General features: G+C 45.6%; 1 protein-coding gene across 1 annotated transcript in view; it reads left to right on the top strand.

Annotated features, from left to right (window-relative positions):
- Positions 1-26,495, top strand: part of ASTN2 (astrotactin 2) — a 1,049,203-nt gene that overhangs the window by 829,978 nt on the left and 192,730 nt on the right. Inside the window, exon 17 of the mRNA XM_055427750.2 lies at positions 3,783-4,048. Coding sequence (XP_055283725.2) covers positions 3,783-4,048 — 266 coding nt within the window. The remainder of the gene's footprint in view (positions 1-3,782; positions 4,049-26,495) is intronic.

The following is a 26,495-nucleotide window of genomic DNA, read 5'->3' as shown; positions in this document are numbered from 1 at the left end:
GGTACACAGTGGTCTAGGTCCTTCAGTGCCCATGTGCCAAGCTTAAGGAGTCTAATCTTCATCCTCAGAACAGTGAGCACTCTCCTAAAAAGAGCTTTAAGCAGGAGAATATAGTTTGCCTTTTGAAAAGATGACTTTAGCCACAGAGCGAGGTTGGATCAGAAGCAATTAGCTTTTGCAATTGTAGTGTCTACAGAGGAATAATTAATGGAATGGCTAATGGTCTTCCCTGTTGTAACTCTCCTCCAGATCATAACTTAGGCATGACACAATCCTTACAGAAAGGATCTCCGTAAATAAATGTGTATGGGACTTAGCGGTAAATCCCTTTTTCCATTTAGGTCTCAGGTTCCTCACTGTTAAGCGACGGGTTTGGACCAGATGATACCCAAGTGTCTTTCTTTTGCAAAATAAACCCTTATATTCAGCATGGATTCTATTCTGATACTGGAATGCAATTTTCAGCTTGGTCTGTGGGTTTTTAACCCTGTTTTTTGAACCAATAGGTTGAAAAAAAAAATTATGTGAGAAAACAGATCACCAAAGATCCGCAGCTTGCTCTGTTGTTAGTTAGATTTTTAACCAGATGACTAGGAATGTTTGTTTAATCCAGGGAATACTTGCTCCCAGCACCACGTTACACATTTTTTCGCAGTTAAATTATGGCAAGGTGCTATGAGGGTTGGGGCATGTGTGTTCTAAAATATGAGATAACAATAGTAGTTTAAGTGATGAATTGGTTAACAGGACTGTGGTCATGTGCTGAAAAGATTCACTAACTCATCATATTACCTAGGAAAGTCATTTTCCTTCTTTGGGACACAGTTTCCTCTCATTTAAAATGGGAGGATTTTACCAGATTAGACTTTTGAAAACTATTGAAAAAACATATTGAAAAGATATTTCATGGAGAAAAGATACCCCACTCTATCTTTTCTCTTTGGAGGTTAATAATCCAAGTGTATTTATGATCTATTTATCTTTCTTCTTTAATCCATCATGCTGCCACATTCCTTTGTAACCTTTCTCTAAGACTCAGTTTCCCCATCCATAACGTAGGCTACACAGCAGAGGTTTCCAAAAGGCTCAGATAGTAAATATTCTAGGCTTTGTGAGCTTATGGAGTCCTCATTGCAACTATTTAATTCTGCCATTTGTAGCCATACACAATATATAAATAAATGAGAGTGATCGTGTTCTAATAAAACTTTCTTTACAAAAACAGGGAGAGGCTGATTTGACCCATGGACCGTAGTTCAGTGAACTATGGGTCAGCAGTGTGGACAAACTGTTGCCTAATGTCCTGCAGTTTTGACTTTCCTTGACCTTCTCCCCTGAAGAGTTCTTCTCTCCCAAGTTGGAAGTCACCCTTCTCCAAAACTATCCCTCTGGCCTGCACTTCCTAAGGTCATCATCACTGCCATCATCATCTTCTGACATGTCCGTATGCAAAACTGTCTGTATGCAAGACTGTCTGTCTCCCCAGCTGCTGAGATGCCTTCTCCGCAGCTTTGTTTTGTTTATCTTAGTAACTATCCTTCTTTAATCCCCCTGAAGGATTGGTTAGCTGGAATCCGCCTTGTCTTCTTCCCCTAGAGCCTTTGATCTGATGCTCATAAGCATTTGCTGACAGCCAGACAGAAAAGGTGGAGCCCAGATCTGAAGCCCGAGGGCCCAGAGAGTAATGAATGAAGACTGCGTTTATTTGTCTTTCTAATTGGCAAGCCCATTTCCAGATCAGCTGCAAGTCACTGCAAGCTGAGAGTGAGAGCAAGAGACAACCTTCTTTCTCCTAGGCCTTGGTGCCCAGGGCCTATGTATTCCACCAAGGCTGGAGCTTGCCCTGACTTCACTAGGCTTGGATGAAGCTGCCATCTGGACCAAGCTCTGGCCCTCAGCGTAGGACCGCCTTGCCTTGTCACTCAGACTGTACATGGCACAGCTTTGAGGACACTATTCATATCATCCATGATGAAAACAGAACTCTCTTGAGTTCTACAGATCACTTTGCTTCTTCAAGCTTTGAGCTCTTCTTATGAAATCCGACGTGGAAGGCGAGTCTGTAAATGAGATAGAGGTGGAGCAGCTCTATTTGAAGCTGAGAGGCAGGTGTAGCGGACTGCCCGCTCGGTCTTCCTTTTGCTCTCCTCAAACCGCTGCTGAGATGGCTGTTGGGATCTAGAAGCCCTCAGATGAATTTTGGAGCCTCTAGACTGGATTACCCCGGGTAGGCTCAGTGGTAAAGAATCTGCCTGCAGTGCAGGGTCCGTAGGAGATGCGGGTTTGATCCCTGGGTTGGGAAGATCCCCTGGAGGACAGCATGGTAAGCCACTCCAGTATTCTTGCCTGGAGAATCCCCATGGAGAGAGGAGCCCGGTGATCCATAGGATCACAAAGAGTTGGACACGATTGAAGCGAATTAGCACACATGCACGCTGGATTATATGTGTTGTTCTAACCGTTCACAGCTGTATAATCTCTCTCTTTGGTAAGGTGTCAAATATATCCCTAGCACTGTGCTAGGCACTGAATGTCAGTGGGGGCAGGATGGGAGACACGGTCCGTGGTCTCAGTGAACTGATAATGTGGTTGCAGAGGCCGACAGAAAATGGGATGAGAAAGTGAACGTAACAGGGTAAGGTCTTGCAGACAGAAATACCTATCAGAGAAGCAGGGTTGGGGCGAGGAAGAAAGACTCCTGAAGACGGCTACATTGCACCAGAACACCATTTGGAGAGGCAGAGGGAGCAGCAGGCTGGGGCGGGCAAAGGCATGGAGGCGTCAAGTGCTAGTTGTGGGGATAAGGAAGGACAGTGCGCAGTGGGGCACACATCGCTCATGCCCGCGACAGGATGTGAGGACCAGACGTTTGGACAAGGGGCAGGTGAGCATGAAAAGAAAGGGGAAATAATGCCTTTCCCAGACAGGTCAACCTCCTCACTCATCTACTCGTCACAACTGTTTTAGTTATTGCTAACCTCACGTTACAGAATTAATCACTATAGGCTCTTGGATATTCAGAGACTTGCCCAAGGCAGTGGAGCTACTGTCTAGCAGACCTGAGATTTAAACTGAAGTCGACTCCAAAGGTTGTCTTTCCCCCACTGCATGGAACTTCATGGAAAATATAGGACACATAAGTTTTTAAAACAAAGGTAGAATTTATAAAATTGATAGTAAAGAAAGGAACTTCTTATTGGGAAAAATATTGCAGGAATACTTATATCTTGCAAAGTCCTTGGAAAAACCCTCCAACCCAACCTACTGCCTGAATTTATTTTTCTGTTTTTTATTTTGTGAATTATGAAAGTATGATAACACATTTATAGGAGACTTGAAAAACACAGGACAAAGTTACATATAATTCTATATATATATATTTTTTAAGTAGATGCATTAAGATTTTTAGCTGGAGTTTCCATATCAAACTCTCAAAAATTAATAGAATAAATATACAGAAAAGTAGGATAGAGTAGACCTGAAAAGCACCATGAACCAATTCAACATAATTAAGGTTTATACAGTTTTCACACAACAGTACAACCTGCTGACTTTAAATACAAAGAAGATGAGGCCCAAAGAAAGCAAAGGGTTATTTAATATCAACGGTAGAACAACACATCATTCTGGTCTTAGAGCCCTCAGATCAGTGTTCTTTCTAAAGCATCATGAGTCACATCATCTGTTTTCCTTTTCCGGTGGATAACTGCCTTTTAGAACATCTCGATGGGTTCAAGAGTCTGACTTTTTGACCTTTACCAAACTTCTGTCTCTTTTTGCAGAGACCACTGAGCTGGGCAGCAAGAAGGAGCTGAAGTCCATGCCCTTCATCACCTACCTCTCAGGCCTGCTGACGGCCCAGATGCTGTCGGATGACCAGCTCATCTCAGGTGTGGAGATCCGCTGCGAGGAGAAAGGCCGCTGTCCGTCTACCTGTCACCTCTGCCGCCGCCCGGGCAAGGAGCAGCTGAGCCCCACCCCGGTGCTGCTGGAGATCAACCGCGTGGTCCCACTGTACACTCTTATCCAGGACAATGGCACCAAAGAGGTGAGCTCCCCCGGCATGGCCGCTGAGCCACAGCTAGGTACCAGCCCTTCCACCCCCTGCCCTTGCGGGCCCTGTGTCCATCAGGATGGTCATCAGCAGCATGGTGAGGGCCAGCATTTATTGATTGCTTACCATGTGGTGAACATGTGTGTAGCTTGGTAACACTAGCTGCTGTAATGGACAGATTCTCAAATCCCAGTGACTTAGTCCGGTTGAGGTTATTTCTTGCTTGCGCAGAGTCCTAAACAGATGATTGACGGGTGGCCTTACTCTGAGAGGCAGTTCAGGGTCCCAGCCTGTTCCGTCTTGTGCTCTGTTAATGTGGTGCTTCGATGGCTGCTGTGGAAGAAGAAAGAACTTGGGAAATTGTACATGAGAAGTTTAAATGGGCCACGCCTGAAAATGGCACATTATCACTTCCACTCCTATTCTGCTAGCCAGAATTCAGCCATTGGGCACACCAGTCTGCAGATGAAGACGGAATGTATTCTGTGAGTCTACCGAAGAGATGCAGATATGAGTTTGGTGAAAACCTAGCAGCCTCTCCCTCAGTACTCTACTTGGGTTCTATCATTTAATTTACCCTCCAGATCTATGACTTCTTTATAAGTATGGAGCTGACTCATATGGAATTTCTGACATTTGACCATTTATTTATCAAGGTGGAAATTTTATGTGGTTTATCTTTTTCTCCTGCCCACTTTACAAGTGAGGAAATGGAAGATGAGTGATTTGCTCCATGTTAGTCTGATCCAGAGCCTGAATACTTAATTGTGAAATTTTATCTCCTCTTTTTCATCTTTATGTCTCTCTGGCATTTGATTATGGCATGTCAGGGTTTGAGGAGACTGTGTGATTGATTTGGTTCACCATTTTCAAACTCATATTCATGGAACTCTTTTGTTTTCAAATGCAGTTTTCAACCCCAACCCAGAAAACCAGGAATAGTATGCCACTGCTTCAGTGAGGAAGGAGGCAGATAAAGCCTCTCTACTTGGTCTCCACTCTTTCCTCTGCAGCAGCTTCTGGGCAGTCCTGGGCCTCCAGAGAAGACAGTCTGGTGGACCAGTGACCAAGCCCCACAGGATGTTATGGATCGTGTGCCCCTCCCAAGGCATCCGATTGGGCTAAGTGCCAGTGCCTGGAGATGGTCAGGGAGGGCTTCACAGAGAACAGAGAGGAGATGAGAACGAGTGAGGAGAGTGTCAGGTAGAAAAGAACATGGTCTCCGCAAAGACCTATAGAAATTCCCCATGACTCAGACCAAGAGATGAGGCCAGAGGGATCAGAAAGAACCTGATTATTTAGGGTATTGTAAGCTAGGTCCGTCTAGTCAAGGCTATGGTTTTTCCCGTGGTCATGTATGGATGTGAGAGTTGGACTGTGAAGAAAGCTGATCGCCGAAGAATTGATGCTTTTGAACTGTGGTGCTGGAGAAGACTCTTGAGAGTCCCTTGTACCACCAGGAGATCCAACCAGTCCATTCTAAGGGAGATCAATCCTGGGTGTTCATTGGAAGGACTGATGCTAAAGCTGAAGCTGCAGTACTTTGGCCACCTCATGCGACGAGTTGACTCACTGGAAAAGACTCTGATGCTGGGAAAGGTTGGGAGCGGGAGGAGAAGGGGACGACCGAGAATGAGATGGCTAGATGGCATCACTGACTCTGTGGACATGAGTTTGAGGGAACTCCGGGAGTTGGTGATGGACAGGGAGGCCTGGCGTTCTGTGATTCATGGGGTCGCGGAGAGTCGGACACGACTGAGCGACTGAACTGAACTGAACTGAAGCTAGGTCCTGGAGTTTGGACACTGTCTGGAGGGCAGTGACATGCTGAAGAGACATGGTTAGCAGGAGGCTGATAGAATTAGCTTTGTGTAGCAGAAGGAGTCTCCTGGAAACAACACAGACGACCATCAGTGGGAGAGCAGTTAATCAAGGTGTGGACTGTGCATACCAGGGAACACTATACTATATCCAAGATCAATGAACTGTGATGATACTTAATAGGAGATGGATGAGTATAATGTTAAATGAAGACAGGAAATCCCAAAGATACATTTTGCATAGCATGATACCCTTCCCTCTGTTTTTAGTTGAGGCAAGATAAACACACACATCAAATACACTACCTTTTAAGAATAAATATGCATGCAATAGACAGTTTATAAAACAAATCATGGAAATGATGAACATAGGATTTAGGATGATGGTGATCTTGAATCAGGGAGGCAGGGTGATGGCATGAGGGAGCATTAGTTACATGAAAGTAGCCAAGTTTCTAGCTGATGTTCTGGGTGCTGGATTTGTGGGGGTTTATTGAAGTGTTAGGGCTTCCCTGGTGGCTCAGATGGTAAAGAATCTACCTACAATGCAGGAGATCTGGGTTCAATCCCTGGGTCAGGAATATCCCCTGGAGAAGGAAATGGCAACCCACTTCAGTATTCTTGCTTGGAGAATTCCACAGACAGAGGAGCCTGGCAGGCTACAGTCCATGGGGTCGCAAAGAGTCAGACATGACTGAGCTACTTTCACTATTAAAATGTTAAAGTTAGTTAAGTAGCTGAGGCTAACCGGATGAATACATAAAGCCTAACCATGCACGGTACAGCAATGAGCTTGACTCATGGACCACGCACCTCGAATCATCTAACTTTGTGCCTCAGAGGTCCCCAGACCAACAACGAAAAAGTCAAAAAAGCCAAATTACATATACATCTCCATGTCTCTAGTTTCAGGGTGAGAATCAACTGTGGGAGTATAAGAGCAGAGCCAGGGAGACCCCCGAGGAGGCTCTTGAAGCTTTCACTTAACACGAACGGTCGTCTGATGAGTGTTTTGTCAGTGAGGACACATGCAAAGCAACACATTGCTGGCTGTGTAGGACTGAGCTCTCCAGGGACTGGTGAGAGAGGCCATAGGAGGAAAGGGAAGGGAAAGACTGTGCTCAGTTACGTCTCTTTGCTGCCCATGGACTGTAGCCCGCCAGGCTCCTCTGCCCATGGAAGTTTCCAGTCTAGAATACTGGAGCAGGTTGCCATTTCCTTCTCCAGGGGATCTTCCTATCCCAGGGATCGAATTGGTGTCTCTTGTGTCTCCTGATTGGCAGGCGGATTCTGTACCACTAGCGCCGCCTGGGAAGGCCGCTGAGAGGGGCCCTGACTATCCCTGTGCTCCTCTTCGTGGGCCTCGCTCCCGTCACCTGCGAGGTGCTTCGATGCTAGCTGATCACAGGACTTTTATGCTGTGTTCTTGGCACGTGTGGCAGAAGATGAGCACTGGTTCCTTTACTCTTTGCTTAGAAATCAGGTTCCTCTATGTCTGGATGCCGTGCTAGCTTCCCTCCGCATCGCCTATATATCCAGTTCTAGAAAACTGGTTTTCCTGAGGCCTATCCACATGCTCACGGCTGGAGAAGCCCAGGAGTGGGAAAGCGGTCGCTAGGTGTCACTGTTCTCCTACAGGACACCTGCTGCCTCTGAAGCACGCGTCGTTCTTGCACCACCTCAGTGATTCTGAGTGCCTGTTTGCCCTGAAGAGTAGGACAGATGGACACACGTGGACACAAACGGGCATGGGCTTCCTCCTCACGGATTTACAGGCTGGAGGAGGAAGACCTCCCTGAAATACTCACACTAGATACGTGAGAACAAACTGCAATGAGTCCCAAGAGAGGTCCAGGCCTGGGGGTTCACGATGGGTGGCCGAGGGCCATGTGGGGTCAGAGAAGGCTTGGCTTCCTTAGCGGAGTGATGTGCGGGTCATTTCTTGAGGGTCAGGTGCATAGAGTGAGCGTGGAGGACTGGCTTTGGCAGAGGAAGACCTGAGAGCGCCCAGATTGAAGGTGCAGCTCCTACAGAGGCCGGAAGAATGTGCAAGTGGGGCCCGTCTCCCAGAGGGCCAGGTGGGGAGCTCTGTGGGTACGTCCTAGAGTCTTGCGATTCCTACCTCGGGGGATCAGATGGTAGTGAGTGCGCAGTGCCTGGCATGGAGCTGGTCATGGGCTTATCTTTTCTGTGACAGAAATGCTACTTGCCTAAACTGCCCCTTCCTTTTTCCGTGCTTCCTTTGGTACTTCCTCGTTTGGGTAGTACTCAATCTTGCAAGTGCCCAAAGTGCCAGGGACATGGCCTTCAGAGCAGGATCTGTATTTTGTACAAGAGTGACGGTTGGTTAACCCAAGAAGGTCAGAATGCACATGAAGGGATTTCAGGAGTATTCTCTCACTTTATAAATATCACTGGAACTCATAGAGAAAGGGTACCATGGGTGGAATTCTACATAAGTAAAAGGATTTCCTTCTGTTGACCTTCCAGAACAGAATGGAACTGTCCTGCTATGTGAGAACACCTGTCTCCTTGAGTTATTTGAGGTGCTTAGTCAACTCCTGAGTCCCAGGGCACTGTCAGGAAGTGTCAGAGAAGGGGTGTGACTTGTCTGAGGTTTGTGGGGCTGTTCTGGTCTCTGATTCTAGACCAGGGCCAGGGTATACTCTGCATAATCTTGGGGACCCTTGGACTCTAGCTCCTTTGGTGGTCGGTGTCTCCTTCGGTCCATCTCCAGGAATGTGTGGGAAAGAGTGATGCCTTCTTCCTCCGCTGGAAAGGAGTCCTTCATTACACTTTGTGGTTTTGAACAAGCAAAGCAGGAAAAAAGTCTTAATGATGTGGTTTTGAACAAGCAAATCAGGAAAAAAGTCTTAATGATGGGGAGCTTGATTAATAACATTATTCTTCCCCCTCCACCTGTTAAATGACCCTTATACAGCCCAAAGCCACAGAGCTTAGCTAAGCACAGCAAATGCTTAAATGTACAAGGCTTTGGGTGAAAAAGAGGAAGAGGCTCCGAATGTAACATGTCGTGGGCTTATGTTTTCTGTGGTGAAAGTGCTGTTTGTCTAAACTGAGCCCTTCGTTTTCCCGTGCTTCCTTTGGTGCCTCCTCTTCTCGGGAGTACCACTCAGTCTAGGTGGCACTCGATCACTTTGCAAGTGCCCCGAGTACTAGGGAAGTGGCCAAATGTGGGAGAAAGCTTGTGTCATGGGAAGAGCCAGATTGAGGTGGATTTGAGTCCTGTCTGTCCCACTGATCATCTGGGTAACCTTCATTTCACTCACTTGTAGAATAGGCATGACATAATCTACCGCTTTCTGTTTTGGGTCTGGGCGTGATCTTCGGAAGCACTAGAGGGCTGGAGGGCCTGTGGCCTGTGCAGGCTCCCTCCTGGGTCACTGCCTGCTCTTGGGCCTGGGTGCTTCTACTGTTTTGGTCTTTGTTTCTTCCCTGGTGACTCAGACAGTAAAGCGTTTGCCTGCCGTGTGGGAGACCCTCGTTCGATCCCTCTGCCATGTGGGAGACCCTCGTTCCATCCCTCTGCCGTGTGGGAGACCCTCGTTCCATCCCTGGGTCGGGAAGATCCCCTGGAGGAGGAAATGGCAACCCACTCCAGTATTCTCGCCTGGAGAAGCCCATGGAGAGAGGAGCCTGGCGGGCTACAGTCCATGGGGTCACAGAGATTCGGACAGGACTGAGTGACAGACACTTTCTTCTGGTCTCTTTATCTGTAGGCTGAAGAGTATGGGCTAATTTACCCACAGGCCCTTGTGGCAGATCCAGGGTCAGATCTAGATTCTCCCCTGAAAATAAGGGATGTATTTTGAGGTTGGAAGAGGCACCTTGTAACCTGCAACTTATTTTCCACCCAAAGATATTACCACTTGTACTCCTTAAGTTAACATTGGGCAGAGAGAGAGTCTTATATCTTGCACTCCAGCCCAATGACCCAGCATTTATGAGGAGAGACGGATATTAAAATCATACACTCTTTATTTTACAAATAGTACAACTGAGACCTAGAGACAGGAATGACTTGCTGTAGTGCAAACAGCCAATTTTGAATTCAAAGTAGTCAGCCATGTTTCTGACTTCAGAGATGTCTTTTGTTTCAGACTCAAGAGTCCTCATCTGTGAAGTGGGTGGTGACTTTCCCTGCAGAGATCATATAGAAAAATTAAGAGAATGTTTGCTGGTGTTTGGAAGACTATAAAATACTCTGTGTATCTGGATGATTTTTTTTTTTTCTAGTGCTTGGGTCCCCTGAATTCCAATAATGTGATTTTTTTTTTTCTTTTCCATGCTGCCCGAGGAAGAGCCATGTGTAATTTTGGTCTTGTTATGGTTTTCTAACCTTCCAGCAGATCCTTTCTCTCTGCCAGAAACACTTGTTTGCTCAATTTACACTTCTTGGCTCAAACCGAGAAGAAAAATTCCAAATGACTGCTCTTTGAAAAGAAATTAACAGCCAAGATCCACCCCTCCACCACCATTATTACCACAACCATACCCACTGCTGTGACCACTACCGTTAACATAGCCAGCATCATCACTGCTGCCGGCACCTCGCACTGGGTGTCTGTAGATACTGTGCTAGGAGAGCTAATACAAGGGGAAACAAGACCCAGGCTGTGCCTTCAAGGAGCTCATCACAGTCTAGGGGATGAGGCAGAAGAGCCACATCACATAAGTAACTGTAATTGCTTGCATATGCTACATTAATGCATGATTTACTTTCAAACAATACAACAGACATTCCAACAGTGTTAGAAAAGAGGGAGGAAGAATCACTGGAGCGGGTAAATCTGGAAGAGGTTCTTGCTGCAGGGAAGGTGGATGTGGGCAGTCGGTGGATATAGTTTGAGACTTGAGACTAGTCTGTTGATGATGGAGATAGTCCTATGTATCCGATATATTTAGATTATACACCAAAAACTCTGCCAAGGGCTCTATGTGTTTTATCTCATTCAGTCATCCAAGAACTTCGGAGGTAAATATTCTCATCATCCCAATTTAATGGATGAGGAGACTGAGGCTCAGAGAAACTTGAAACCTAGTCTCTGAGACTCTGAAGCTCATCTGGGCCAGAGCTGGAAAATTCTGATACATGGGTGAAATCCAGGAGGCCACGTGTTTTTATAAAGACAGTCTGTGAAACACAGACACACTCATCTCTCTCCGTGTCATCTCTGTCTGCTTCCCAGCCACGACGGCTCTGTTGAGCAGTCACCCCAGGAGACGGTCGGGCACACCAAGCCCAAAATATTCACTCTAGTCCTTTGCAAAAAATTTGACAAACAAGGTACATTGGAAAACAAGAGGAAAGAAAGTTATGTCCGACACTATGTGCCAAACACATAGAAGAGTAAAACCCAGCAAGTATTGAGTGCCAGCTGTATGCCTGGCATTCTAAAGTGCTCCGTGTGTATTCATACGTGTTCTCTCTTTCCTTTGGCACATTTGAAGTGTGCACTAGTATGCTGTTCCACAAATTAAAAAATATCTGAGGACTTATTTATCTAACATAACATAGCTAGTGACTCTGACCCAGGAAGTCCGTGTCCAAAATGTCTGTGTTAAGCCAGTCATTCTTACAACTGGGGAGCAATAAAACTGGAGAAGTGGTGTGCAGAAGACTGGCTTGTGGAAACGTTGAATTCTGGGCTGAGGGATTTGGGTACCACATGAACTACAGGGAAATCTTCAAGATTTGGGGTCAAGGGAAGGACATAACTGGATGTGAAATTTAGGATAATAACTACATCAATAACAGTTAAAGTTTGAATTGCAGGGACCAGGACTGGTTTTGTGTCCAGGCTTATTAATTTGGGGTCTGAAGATCACTGATCTTAAATGGTTATTGGATCTCCATCCTCAGAAAGTTTGTGCACAATTATATTCCGGGAGTTGGTGATGGACAGGGAGGCCTGGCGTGCTGTGATTCATGGGGTCGCGGAGAGTCGGACACGACTGAGCGAATGAACTGAACTGAGCTGAACTGATATATTACAGTATTCCATCCCCCACCCCGCCCCGGGGAAAAGGTATATGGCGTCAGCAAAGTTCCTAAATATTTTTGACTGAAATGTTGCAAAACACCGTGATAAGAGGACCAGTTAGTTGGGGTGTTCACAGTGGAAGTCTGCATATGGGATGTCTGGGAGGATAGCTACTCAGTTCAAATGATTTTAACAAATATTTATTAAGGGTCTCTTATGGGCCAGGCACTGTTCTTGGTTTTTGGAATACATTAGGGAGCAAAACAGGCACACATGACAACCATTTGGAGACTTAAATTTCTCCTGGAGTGAATGTGGGAGACATAAACCATCAGAATAGTAAATAATCTTGTATATTAAAAGGCAAAGAGAAGGGAAAATAAAGCAGAATAAGAGGTCAGGAGTGCCTAGTGGAGTGTGGAGACTTGGTTCTCAGAATATCACAAAGTCAATCAGGGTCACTTAGATTGAAGATGGGGGAAGCGTTTTTTTGGTTTTGTTTTTTCATGCAGGTTCCTGGCTTCCTCTTCCTGATTCCATTTCTCTAGAGGAGTGAGGCTGGAGAATTTTCATTTTTACAAGCTTCCCAGGTAATTCTGCTGCATGCCAAACTTGAGAACCACTACTCCAAACCGTGGTTCCTACGGCGTTCTCATTCTGAAATTCTTCAGGGAATTCCTTGCTTAGGGATTAAGAAAGTCAAGTACTTCTAATCTGGAGTAAATCTCCTCTGCTATTGTGGGCCACTTCCTCTCCATCGGTGCATTATAAGGAGGTGAACTGGCCAGGAACCAGGCTGTCAGGCAGTTCTTGGCAAGAAGGAAGATCAAAGAGAAGAGGGGGATATAATCCACATATTACTCAACACGCTCATGGTCAATTACAAAAGAGGAACTTAATGCTTGGCTTGCCTCCTTGCAAAACTGAAAAACATAGCTGTTTGATGAGACCAGAAAACGGCAAGATTCTGTAAATGTGCACGACATACAAACTTAGCAAATGCAAGCATTTTTGTGTCTCAGAGTGTGTAGAGCTGTTTGTTTGTTTGTTTTCTCCATGGGACATTGAATTCAGTTAGCAAATTTAGGAAAAAAGGGGAATTGAAGAATGCCTTTTCCTGGTATGTTTAAGTACAACCATTTACTGAGCACTTCCACTATGCAAGGAGGCCCGCTCAAGTACTTTATGTACTCCCTTCACTGAACCCTCTCATCAACTCGACATGTTGAGTAGTGTCATTATCTTTCTTTCCCCGTTGGGAAAACTGAGGCACAGAAGTTACATCGCTTGTCCCACAGCACTGTAAATAAGAACTGGTGCAGTCAAGGTTTGATCTGAGCAGTTCTGCAGCTTCTCATTTTGCTATGCTCTCTTAGCTACTTCCCTTGTCCATTTCAATGAAGTGTAAAATACGAGTCTAATGTCTACTGAGGACACTATCATTGCCTAACATTGCCTCCTCCTGCTACTGTGTCTTCATTTCTTTCACTCAATGGCCAAGATATTTGAAAGAATAGATTACCTCTGCTGTCAACACCGATTCAGCCCCGTTCACTCCAGGACTGACTCGCCCCATCCAATGGAAAGACGATGGCTTCTCCTCACTGGTAACTATTGCAGATAACCGTTTTTGCCATAAATGACTCCTCCTTTCTTTTGCTGGGCATCTTTTGATTTCCATTCGGTTCTCACAGTCTGGAAACCAGCGAGACGTCCTAGATGATACGTTGCCCTTCCTTCTGTGCTCATCCCCCCTCAAACTACAGCTCGTTAACAAATCCTGCAGATTTTTCTTCTTAGGAATTTCTCAAATATGACCACTCTTACCCACGTTGGTCCAAGTCTTGGCTGGATGGTTGTAATAGTCGACTAACAGTGGCCCTTGGCCCCTGTAATTTATTTTCTTCCTGGTAGCCTGACTGATAGTTTCAAAGTTAAGACTTGCTTCCATCACTTTTCCAATGAAAACCCTTAAGTGGCTCCCAGGTGCTCTCAGGATCCAGACCAAGGTGCTTACTGTGGCCTGCAAGGGCTGCTTGGACTGGCCTCTCTGACTTCTTTCACCTCCTTTCCCGCCATACCCCTCTTCCTTCCGTGCTCAAGTCAGTGATCCTCCAGCCTCTGTGGCTCCTGCACACACTGTTTCCTCTCCTTCTAGTTTGTTTTACCCCCTGCTCCTTTCTTCTCTCCACTGAGTTAATTGCTTTTCACCCACCATATCGCCAAGGCTTCTAAATGTGATAAAGATCCCCTGTGTGTTTCTTTGTTTACTTACTTTCTTGAATCTTTTTTATCTTTCATAACAGTTATCATAGTTTCTAACTATGCTCTTATGCATGTTTTCTAGTTATTTGACTAATGTCTCCCCCTCTGCATTTTGTTATTTTATGACAGCAGTGCCACTGCAGAGGGAAGAGCAGGTGAACCACATCTCACAAATGTTACAGTGCCTGTATTTGAGCATTCCCAGTAGCAGCTCGCTCAGGGACTCCTAAGCATTGTTTCCCTGATTTCTGTAATAGCCATTCTGATATTGAGTCAAAATATTTTCCTATACAGTAGGAGATAAACTCCACAAGACCAGAATCTAGACAAACTTTTGCTCAGCATTGCACCAATAGCTTCTGCTATAGTATCTGACTCATAGTAAAGTTCAATAAATATATATTTAATGAGAATAAATAAGTGTAAAAAATGAACGACCAACTTGCATCGACATGCTTCAGTGGTGCTTTCACTTGTACTAACTCCCTTAATTCTTGCAATAGTCCTATAAAGGTAGCAGTGTTTATCTTCATTTTCCAGGCAAGAAAACTGAGGCTCACAGACAGTGGGTACCACCCTCTGAAGCCCCCAGGACTGGCAGAGGTCAGAGCTGGGGCTGGAATCCCTTTTCCAGCTGTCCCACCACCACTCATCCATCACACAGTACTCGTTTATCTGAGGATGTCAGTCACAGAAGCCAGGGACGTGCTGGGCTTCCAGAAATGGAGCAAGCTGAGGCGCCATCCCTGCTGGAGCTTATCCCTGTTCACAGGGGGTTCTTCTTGGGTCATTAGGCAACTTCCATCACGAGGGCACAGAGAGAATTCACCTGCAATTCAACTCTCTCTGTCCATTTCTCTCTAATCTTAGAAGAAAAAAAAAAAGTCATTCCAAATAATAGGCCTCCCCATTCATCAGGCCGGTGCAGTTGGAAGCAGCATGAGTGTGTAACATTACACAGGCAGGTGATCTGGTCAACAGAGTCCCGTCATTCCTTGTGTTTCTGAACAGAAGGGTCCCATCCATAACGTTAAGTCCTGGGAAGAGGGGAAACCCTCAAGGAATTAGTGTCTTCTTGGACGACGTGTTTCCTTTCCGTTTTAGATTCATCTCCACATTTTCCAATGCAGGGGAAGGGCATTGCCAAATTCCTGGATTTTCTGCTACCAAACTCCAAACCATTTTAGTTTAGAGAATTATAACATACACGAAGGTAAAGTGACTGATATCGTGAATCTCTGTGTATCTTTCATCTTTAAGGTTCAGTAATAATCGGCTTATTCCAACCCTGCATCACTGGCTCTGTCACCTCAAACACAATATAATTTGTTATATAAATGGCAAACTTCGTATTTCTAAAATATAAGAACTCAAAAAATATCAGTATTGTTGCCTTGCTTTCCAAGCTAACAATTTTCTATACCATCAAATATATAGTTATTTTTCATTTTTACCAGATTTTCTTATATTTTCAGTATCATTTCATTCAAACTGAGATCCAAGTAAGATCCAAACATTATGATTGGCTGATAATTAAATCTCTTTTAGTCTATTGGCTTGTTCCTACAAATCTTTTTATTCCTTGTGATATTTTATTGAGGAAAATGGAGATTTTACTCACTGCAGCTTCATGGTATTATTTAGCATGTTCCTCTACCCACTCCAGTATTCTGGCCTGGAGAATTCCATGGACTGTATAGTCTATGGAGCTGCAAAGAGTCGGACACGACTGAGTGACTTTCACTTTCACTGTCTGCCCCTCCATTTCTTGTAACTTGGTAGTTAGGTGTAGAGGCTCAACCAGGCTTGATTTTTTTTTTTTTTTGCAATCCACCACAACCAGTATTGGTAGAATTGTAGACCACAGTGATGTAATAAATTAGCTTGATGTTTATCTTTGATGCCGGTCATTTCTGGCACCAAGTCCTGTCTCTTCCCTTTCTTTTGTGTGACTTTTGGAAAGGGATTCTGCGCCTTCGTTACCTCAGCTGTGATGTCAGGTTAATAATAATGATGCATAATTTCTGAGGTTATTGTATTAAATGAGATGGGAATCTAACCTGCTTAGCCTTACATCTGGTGCTTAGTAAGTGCTGAGTATAGTCAAGCTCTGACTTGTCTTACTTCCCCAGCCTTCCTGTTCTTCCCCTGTTTGTTCCCCTCCTTGTTTTATTGTTATATTTTACGATCAAAACAGTGCCCGTGAGGATGAACGAGCAGACACACTCAGAAGTGGAAGAGATTCTGCAGGCATCTAGTCCAGCCCCAGCCTGTGGCTTGATTCTTTTCTCCCATCTCCTGTTGGATCCTCCCAGGAAGAACTTGCTCCGGGAGCCCTAAGCAGCCTGATCTCTCACTACTGGGGCATCCTTCTTTATATCCAGTCAAAATATTTCCTTGTGCATGCCATGTCTTTGTTATCTCCAGTCCCATCTGTCATCACGGCACCAAGATAGACTTATCTCTTGACTTACCAGACAAAGCATATGTTCTGGAATCAGAGAGATAAAGATTCAAATACCAGCTTTGCTACAAAATTTCTCTGTGCCTTTGAACACATTACTTTTCAAGCTTCTTTTTTTTCTCATGAGGAAAGTTGGATTAATAATATCTACCATGTCGAGTTGTTTCACAGATTAACTGAAATGGTCCGTGTAAGATGCTTAGCAGCAATGTTGGGCTCACAGAAAGCAGCTCAATAAAGGTCCATCCTCTCTCCTGGCTCTCAGCGACAGTGTCTTAGGTGTTTGATGACCTCTTTGGGCTCTGTTGGGCTCTTCTGGTAGTCATCCGCAGTTCCTCAGTTCCTTCGAATGCTTTTCATCACTTGAGTCTGCTTCTCATCTCAGACTCAGCCTTTCTGAGTGTTCGCCTCTGAAAGAACTCCAGTATGCCTATATCCTTCTTGATGTGTGCGTGATGAAGAAAGAAGTTAGAACACACACAGACTGCTTTGCTTGCCTGCAGAATTAAGGGTAGCATCCAAGTTTTTGCTTCCAGACTTTTGGCTCTGCCCTGAGTCACAATAGCTTCTATCTTTACTGTTATGCTCATAGTATTCAAAACATAATTTTTGGCTCATTAAAGGAAACAGGGGCTCAGAGGGAAAATCTCTTATCAGTGTCACGCAGCCAGCAGTTACGGAACCAGAATTTTCAAGTCGTGTCTGTGTGGTCCCATAGCCTGTGGTCTCAACATGTAAGCTGTAGAGACAGCTGCATCTTTGGCTTCTTTCTCTGTTCCTGGACGTGGGCAAGCCTGTTCTATCATCAGGGGCCTTTCTTGGGATCTTGAGTCACCTCTTGTCACTATCTTTTTCCTAACCTTTCCTTGATGGTAAAACATCCTGTTCCGTTCTTATCTTTCAGCCCTTTGGAACCTCTCAGCCCTTTGGAACCTCTCAGCCCTTTGGAAGTTGACTTTGGTTACACCATCTACGTGAAGTTGGTGTATGTTTACTCACTCCAACACCCTCATCTCAAGATTGTTTTAGAAACATTGATTCATTCTTAAAAGAGCTTGTGCTTGGTTCCTTTGAGATTGCCCAACCTGAATCCTTTCCAGAAATTATGGCTTCCCTTCAGAAGCTCAGAGGGAATGCCAGGAAGTAGAAGCACAGTGGCTGCCTGAGGGTGGGGGCTCACACATTAGTGAGGCTGTCCGTCCGTCCGTCTGTCCTTGCCTGGTGCCTCACAGTTACCGTTTCTCAAGCGTGCAGCTCCCATTTTGAGTGGAACCGGAGGAAATAGGGATTAAGGGTATATGTTTAAGGTAGTTATATTGTACAGCTATTGTGCTGGTATAGATCTATACTTATATTTATCTATATAAATATATATATTTTTTCAGGAAGGCATTAATGTAACATTCAGAGTAAAGATTTATTAGTGAGATTTTGAAATTTTAGGTGTTTTAGTGAGTTGTTTTCCCATGGTTTGGAGTCCATCAGATCTAGATTTGAATTCCATATTTTATGCTTACCTGTTGGATGTTGCCAATTCCATGGACACTTTTAAAGGTGGTAGCTCAAACCATAAAGAATCCACCTGCAGTGGAGGAGACCTGGGTTCGATCCCTGAGTTGGGAAGATCTTCTGGAGAAGGAAATGGTTATCCACTCTATTATTCTTGCCTGGAGAATCCCATGGACAGAGAAGCCAGGTGGGCTACAGTCAATGGGTCACAAAGAGTCGGACACAACTAAGCAACTAACACATGTGCACATTGGATGTTAGTGAACAGGTGACTTAGCCTACCTGAACTTCATTTTCTCTTCAGTCAGATCGGAGTGATAAGACTTGCTGCCTAGGCTGGTTCTGGATATTATATTGGGTGACATATGTGAATATGGGCAGTATAAGAATCAGATGACCTAGGCTTACATTCTTCTTTGCCTGCATACTGGGGAGCTGTAACTTAACTGCTGAGAATCTCAGTGAGGAGGGTAACAGTATGTAACTCACAGAATTGTTGTTAGGTTGAATACGATTATAAACGCAGAGCACTTAGTGATGCCTAGGGTGATTAGAAACTTGCTCCGTGTTAGTTGCATCTTCTCCCCCTTCCTTTGTCTTCTTACTCTTTATCCCCTTTCTCATTGTTTTTTCCTTCTCCTCTCTCCTTCAACTCTTGCTTCTGATATAGCATCTAGCACAGAGTAGGTGCACGATAACTATAATCATCTTACCTTCCAGCTTCTGCTGATTAAAAAACCAAAGGGTAGTCAGTTCACAGAGACTAGAACAGGCCTGCTTTCCCAAAGGCAGAGGTCATCTTACTGCCTCTGATAGTTGGTTCTGATGACATGTTTTTCTCCATTGGAAAAAATACTAAAAAGAATAAAAATATTTCTGAGCACAGATGTGCTTGGAATCACTGTTGCCTGTAAATAATTATAAATAACAGTGGTACTACGTTCATAATAAGCAATAATAATTCATCATAATTATCTTCCGTTTGGAGAATATTCAAGTTTAGAGCTTTGTCAGTACTCTATAATTATCAAATGTATGTGTATGTGTGGACATTGAGGTGGGTCTGGCATTGTTTTAGGCACTTTACAAAGGGTTTTCATGCCATTCTTTATTGAGGTGTAGGTACCAATGCAGCCCCATTTTACACACGTGGGGAATGAAGCATAGAGAGGTTTAGTCACATCTATTGAGTTTGCTCAGTGATGACACGAAAGCTTGAACCCATGCTCTTGTCCTCCACGCTCTGCTGTGTCTCCAGCATGCATAGCATCCTTTGCTGGATTAAGGGATCAGGCTTCTCAGAGTCCAGCTGATCAGGGGGGAAATATGGCTCCAGTGAACCTGGTAGAAATCTCCCTTTTCATAATTTCCTTAGCCAGGTTTCCAAGGCACCCTCTCCAAGGCAAAGATAAAGTCAGTGTGGGTCTAGACGAAGCACGTCCCCTCCTACCCCCTGACCTTTCTCTCCCTGCCCCCACCCACAGGCCCGACCACGGGGGCCCCAGCTGCTGGGGAGGCTGCCTTCCTGAGACGCCTCCTGAGGGAAGATGGGCGTACTGGAAAAGTGAAGTCACCAGTGACCACAGAAGGGAAATTGCACAGTCCTTTACTCAGGAACTCACCACGAGCTGAAGCAGCATTTAGCAACAGAAACGCCACAGTCTTGGACAAATCCCCCTCTCAAAACCTTCCCACCCGCCTCCCAGCTCCAGATGGCCTCACCAGAGGGGAGAGGAGTTGCTATCTGTCAAAGGACAGCAGCCCCAGGGAGGCAGGTCTGGCCTGTTGGGTGTGGCTGGGATCGCTGGCTAAAGGCTTCCCTTAGGAAAAGTGTGTGAGTTCCATCCAGGTTTCCCCTTCTGGGATGGAGCTGGCCAGGAACAATGCCTTGGAGGAGACAGGCTGGGAGGATGAGTGGTCCGCTAGAGAACTCGGATTTGTGTGGGACTGAGAAGCCCTTGGCAGTTCAAGGTCACAGGGCAAGATGCCTCGGGAAGATGACTCACGATTAGACGGATGAGGCTACTGATATGGCTGGGTCTTCTCCCAGGAGTTACAGCTGATGTCTCCTACTGCTCATAATTGGTCTGCTATTCATCACTTTCACAATTGCTAGCAGCTCAGTGACAGGCGGGACAAATGGTCTGGAGATGGTTTGGAACACGGTGAGCACACTATGGCCCTGATGACCGGGCAGGTCTACGAGGATAACAGATCAGAAGTGAGAAGAGCTCCCAGCCTTCCGGTCCTCAGCATTCACCAGTCATTCCTGCAACGCTTATTCCTATCACAGACATTTACGGAGCGCCTTCTTTGGGCCAGGCCTTGTGCAAGGAGCTTATGATAAAATGAGGCCACGAATTCACAGTTCAGTGGAGAGAACAGACATGCAAATAGATAAAATCCTGTAGTTCATCAACGGATGTGCCGTCCAAGGTGCCATGGGGGCCTTGAGTTCTGTTGGGAAATCAGAAGAGAATTTTCAGAGAAGATTGCCATTGTAGTGGGTCCTAACTAATGAGAATGGTAGAATGGAGGAAAGATATAATAGGCTGAGGGAAGCCATGAGCAGAGGCACAGTGGCATCAGTCTGTTGCCTGTCTGGTTCGTGACAGGTGGCTAACAGGGATGGTATGCAGGGCTGGGGAAGACTGCAGTAGTAGGATGTGATGTTGAAGAGATTGTACAGCATCACTGTGTGAAAGGCCCTGTGTGCCAGGCTAAGACACAGAGTATTTATTTTTAATGTTTTCGATTTTTTTTTGCTTTTTCATGAATAGAACTTTTTAATAAATGAACGATGAAAGAATTTTACACGATAAGCAAGAGAGGGGCGTTGAAAAAGAGACCCACGTTTCCCATAACACTGTTTCGACACAGTGACACAGAATATTTATACTTGTCTCATTCATAGCTCTTTCACTGGTAAGAAGCAGAAACCCAGCTGAAACTGCCTAAAGAAAGAATGGAGAAATTATTATATGCTACAGTCCATTCTAGAGGAGATCAATCCTGGGTGTTCATTGGAAGGACTGATGCTAAAACTGAAGCTCCAATACTTTGGCCACCTCATGCGACAAGTTGACTCACTAGAAAAGACTCTGATGCTGGGAGGGATTGGGGGCGGGAGGAGACAGGGACGACAGAGAGTGAGATGGCTGGATGGCATCACCGACTCGATGGACATGAGTTTGAGTGAACTCTGGGAGTTGGTGATGGACAGGGAGGCCTGGCGTGCTGTGATTCATGGGGTCGTGGAGAGTCGGACACGACTGAGCGACTGATCTGAACTGAACTGATAGTGATTTCTTGTGTGACTCAAAGACTGAGCTCGCAGGACTGAATTAGCTCACAGTGGTGAAGCATTTAGGCTTTGGGATTTGACACACTTAAGCGTGAATTCTGGGCTTCTCTAGTAGCTCAGTTGGTAAAAAATCTGCCAGCAATGTGGGAGACCTGGGTTCGATCCCTGGGACAGGAAGATCTGGAGAAGGAAATGGTACCCACTCCAGTATTCTTGCCTGGAGAATTCCATGGACAGAGGAGGCTGGTGGGCTATAGTCCATGGGGTCGCAAGAGTCGGACACAACTTAGCCACTAAACCACCACCACCAAATGTGAATTTTGCTCTGTCAAATACTGGCTATAAGACACAGGCAAGGAACACAGAGTCCCCGGGGCCTCAGTCTCACCCTCTGTATAATGGGAGTGATGGAAGCACCCGAGTTATGGCATCACTGTGCAAATGAAAATGACTCCTCATGCCAAACACTGAGCACTGTGTCTGGCGTGTAGTATTGCTCAACAGTGCTTGCTGTTACTTTTAATGCTTTAAAACCCAGCACTTCATCTTCTACCTCAGATGGATAAGAGCTAAAATATAGTGAACTGACAAGAAAAATAGCTCTCTGCCTGAGGATCATATAATCCTGTCATCTTCTCTCTGTGCATCTTGGGAAACAGACAGCTGACAGAGCCCCATGCAGGAGTGTCTCAGTGGGTTGTATGTTTATTTCTCTAATATTTTTTCATTTAGCAGAGGTACGTGTGACAAGAAGGGGTTTGGCCATCTCTCTGTCTTCCCCGTGTCCCCGCAGATCTGTTGGCCTCTCATCCTTCAGGCGAGAGTGGCTTGGAAAGCATAGTTTATCCTGATGGGAAATTAGGTGTCGTTCCTGTGATTTATAGAGCCATAGATCGAGCTGCACAGGTTCTCATACAGGAAATGGGTCCTTGCCCATTAGTATGCCTTTACTGTGTGGTCTTGTGTATGGGGGGCTCTGACTCAGAGGCTGACACTGAGGGGTGGGGTCAGGGAGATCCAGGGGCAAAGTCTGGGATTCAGAGTTACAGAGCCTCTGCTCCGCTGCATTCGGTCTGGGGGACCTGGGCTGGGGTGTGGTCTCTGACCCTACACATGCTCATCTGTAAGGATGACTGGGAACAGGAAGAGCTGCCGTAGCCACAGGTTGCTAGGAGTCTTACAGGGGCCACCAGACCTGGAGTAAAGAAGAGCGTAAAGGTGTCTGCCTTCTTTATCCCCTCCTCCCCTTCCTTGAAGACCGTCAATGGCTTGCTCGGCGTCTGGGCTGTCTTCTACAGAGAGGGTGCTAACTGCCGGAGTTTTGTGGTAGGCTCTATTTCTTAGAGCAGATATACGTTCCCAGGAAAACCCCCAGGGTCACGTGCAGGGAGTCCCCGAATACTCGCTGTTTTTCCCACATGCAGAGTCTTCCCCACCGCTGTCGTTCCTCACTACAGTACAATCAGGAGCGGACAACATCGTTAACACCCGAAGCCCACGGTTGACGTGAAGATCCACTCTTGGTGTGCATTCTGGGAGTCCTGACAAATACACAGTGACATGTATCCACTGTAATAGTCTCCTACAGAATAGGGTAACTGCCCTAAAAGCTCCCGTACTCCCCATTCCTTCTGCCCTTCCCCCTCACCCCTGCCAACCACTGATCCTTTTGCTGCCTCCTTAGTTTTGTCTTCTGGCATGACCTTTGAAGGGATCCCAGGTAGTCTGTCTAGAATGGGAAGTGTTCAAGGGGGTGACAGAATTGTGAACAGCTTTATCCAGAACACAAATCATATAATGATTAGAACAGCCGTGTTCTGGGATGTATGTCCAAGTTGAAGCAAATACAGGTGACAATAAGGCCCAGAGAGGATAAGTGACTTACTGAGGTCACACAGCAAGTTAGGCAGAAAATGTTAGAGTTCCCTGGGATTCTCCAAGCTGAAGCACTCATGCTCTAGGACCTCTTCCTGTGAGACTATTCACTCCTCTGGCTTCCGTTACATTGAACTACATAAAATTGGTCACATGTGACTTAAATGTAGGTGATAGTTATCTATTGCATTTTCATTGGCCCATTCCCATAGGTACAGTAAAAAATCTCAGTATATGTTAAATGGAATCAAGAACTTAGCATTTTTTCAAAATGGATCGTCTCCAACAGATTATGTGTTTGGAGGCTTTGCATTTCAGAGCACCGGCTCAAGAGCTAGACTTCCTGGCCTCAAACCCTGACCACAGCCCTTACTAGCCCCGGGATCTTGGGCATAAATGTAAATGGAACACAATAATCGTGCCTACCTCTCAGGTTGCTGGGAGAATTAAAAGAGTTAATACATCTAAGGTACTTAGGGTTATTGTGAGAAATAATACATACAAAGCATTTAGAACAGTGCTTGGCTTGTAGTAAGCGAAGAGTCAGACATGAATGACTGAGCAACTAAACACACACACAGCATGCAATAAATGTTAAGTGCTATTACTAATATCCTCTAGTGAGTAAGGATATCGTTCATGATGATAAGATCAAAGGACCTGAGTTCAAATCCTTGTTCTATCCTTTTTAGCTGGATGACTTTGAATGGGCTATTTCACCCTTCCAACCTCAGTTTCCTCATCTATAAAATGGGGATAGTAAGAGTAGAACCTGCTTCATAAAGCTATGGACAGGATTGAATGAGATGATGTATTTTAAAGTGCTTACCACACTCTCAGTAAATGTTGCTATTATTTGTTTCCTATCTAACAGCCTAAGAAATTAGTGGCTTGAACTCAGTTCCAAAGGTTGGCAGCCTCGTATAGTGAATGTTAGTTGATATGAAGACCTTAGTGTGTTTTCTGCCAGATGTGTGTGGTGTAAACTTGGACAAGTCACTTTTCCTTTGGGGCCACCTCATCTGCCCAGTTGTGAAGGCCCGTCTCATGTCTCAGGACTCTTCCAGGTCTGGAATGCCAGGGACCTGTGCAGTGAGTGTGCGTGTCTGCATTTCGGAGCTTTCTCGCTCCTGGAGTCAGTCCATAGTTTGTTTCTACTTCTCTTGCTCAGCTGCTCCCTCGTTCTGACTCTTCTCAGTAACCTTTCAGGATTATTCAGACATGAATTGCCTGCTACTCAGTTATTTATTCCTATGCAATCCCCACAATCGTCGGCTTAAAATGATGATCATTTTACTATTGTCGCTAATGGTTCTGGGGGTGACTGGGCTGAGCTGGTCAGTTTGTTTTTTTTTTTATGTTTTGGTTGTGCTAGGTCTTCATTGCTGCCCGTGTACTTTCTCTAGTTGCGGCAAGTAGGGGCTGCTCTTCATTGCAGTGCATGGACTTCTCATTGCAGTGGCTTCCCTTGTTGTGGAGCAGAGGCTCTAGGCATGCGGGCTCAGTAGTTATAGCATGCGGGCTCAGTAGCTGTGGCTCACAGGCTTTCGTTGCGCCACAGTATGTGGAATCTTCCTGGACCAGGGATCGAACCTGCGTCCCCTGTATCAGCAGGTGGGTTCTTACCCACTGTACCCACCAGGGAAGTCCTTGCTGGGCAGTTCTGACTTGGTTCCCTCTTGTAGCTTCAGTCAAAGGGGCTCTGTGGCTCACCCATCTGGCAGGTGACCCTGGCTACTGGCTGGGACCTCAGCTAGGTCTGTTGGCACAATACCTACTTGTGGCCTCTCCCTGTGGTCTGGGCTTCCTCACAGCATGGCGGTTGGACTGTGAGAGTGAGCATCCCAAAAGACATGATGTGGAAGCTGCCAGTTTCTTAAAACCTGAGCCCAGAAATTGAAGCAGCAGTACTTAGTTTGGTAAAGCAATTGTAGAGCGCAGACTCAAGGGGAGAGAACCTGGATTCTACCTCATGATGAGGAAAATGTCAAAGATATTTAGGGTCATGTTTTAAAGTCATCACAACTGCCTTGCTTCTCTGTTTGGGAATAAGAGAGTAAAGTCAACTAACATTAACCACTTCTCTTCCAAAACCTGTTCTCACATATCGGTTTTAAGTATGCAGCCATTGATTAGTAACAAGATGACCAGTTACTCTCCTCACGGTCAGGACATACCAGCATTACTTATTTTTTCCCCCGAAGAATGGGGGCTCTAGCCTCTGGCCTCCAGCCCCTGTTTTCCAAGTCCTGTAACTACAGGACAATGAGTGATTGACATTTCCTGTAGACATGCTAGGGGGTGTGCAGATGACTGTATGGCAGGCGGCTCAGGCATATCCTATCAAGAGGTCCAGGCCAGGCTCTAAAATACTGTTTCTGTCTCTGCACAAGCCCTGCTCTGATGCCCTCCTCAGCCCTTCCTTGCCCATCCATCCTAGAGCCTCCTGACCAATCAAACACGGTCAGCGTGGGCTCAGGAACTAGTCTCCTACAAAACTAGAATGCCAACTGCCCCCTTTCCTCCCATCTCCCTCTTGGGCCCTATGAGCATCTTAATTTAGATCTGAGTACTTCCAGGGCAAACAGGTATCCACCTACTCTCCTCCAAGCTGTAATCCCAAATGTCTCCAAAACCCACCCCAACCCTAGTTTCAGTGACTCCAGGGAAACTTAGTCTTTTTAAGGTGATCAATTGCATTGCTGTCATCTCTTTTGCTGGAAAAAGAAAAACAGCAAGTATACAAGTTCATTCTTTGGCCGAGCATCCTATTACCTATATCTATGGAATTTAACACATATTGTTGGGACTCTATGATGTGTTGACTCCTTTGCTTGCAGCTGAGGAGAGAGAGATGAATCAAATATATTACCTTGGCCTGGAAGAGTTCCCAGCCTGATAAGCAAGAAGTGCACATAAACAAGTGCATTGCAAGGGAACGTGAAATGTGCAAAAACCGAATGACAGGGGAGAGAGAGACAGAATCCCCCGAGTGTGATGGGATCCTGGCGAACAAAGCATTTCCTGGACTTTAGCAAGGATGCGCAAGTGGGGAAAGGCATTCTAGACCAAAGGGAGAGTGTGAGGAAAGGCTTGGTATGAAGCAGGCACTCCTGTTGGATCCTGTATGCTGGCGCCTAGAGCAGCAACGCTGGGGAGATGGGAGGAGAGCCACAGGCTGAACAGCAGAGGGCTTTGG

Source organism: Moschus berezovskii, chromosome 7 (genome assembly GCF_049115385.1).
Source record: "Moschus berezovskii isolate FMDL1 chromosome 7, NW_MosBer_1.0, whole genome shotgun sequence".
NCBI classification, from domain to species: domain Eukaryota; kingdom Metazoa; phylum Chordata; class Mammalia; order Artiodactyla; family Moschidae; genus Moschus; species Moschus berezovskii.
Note: the sequence above shows the minus strand (reverse complement) of the source record. Positions and strands in the feature narration are given on the sequence as shown.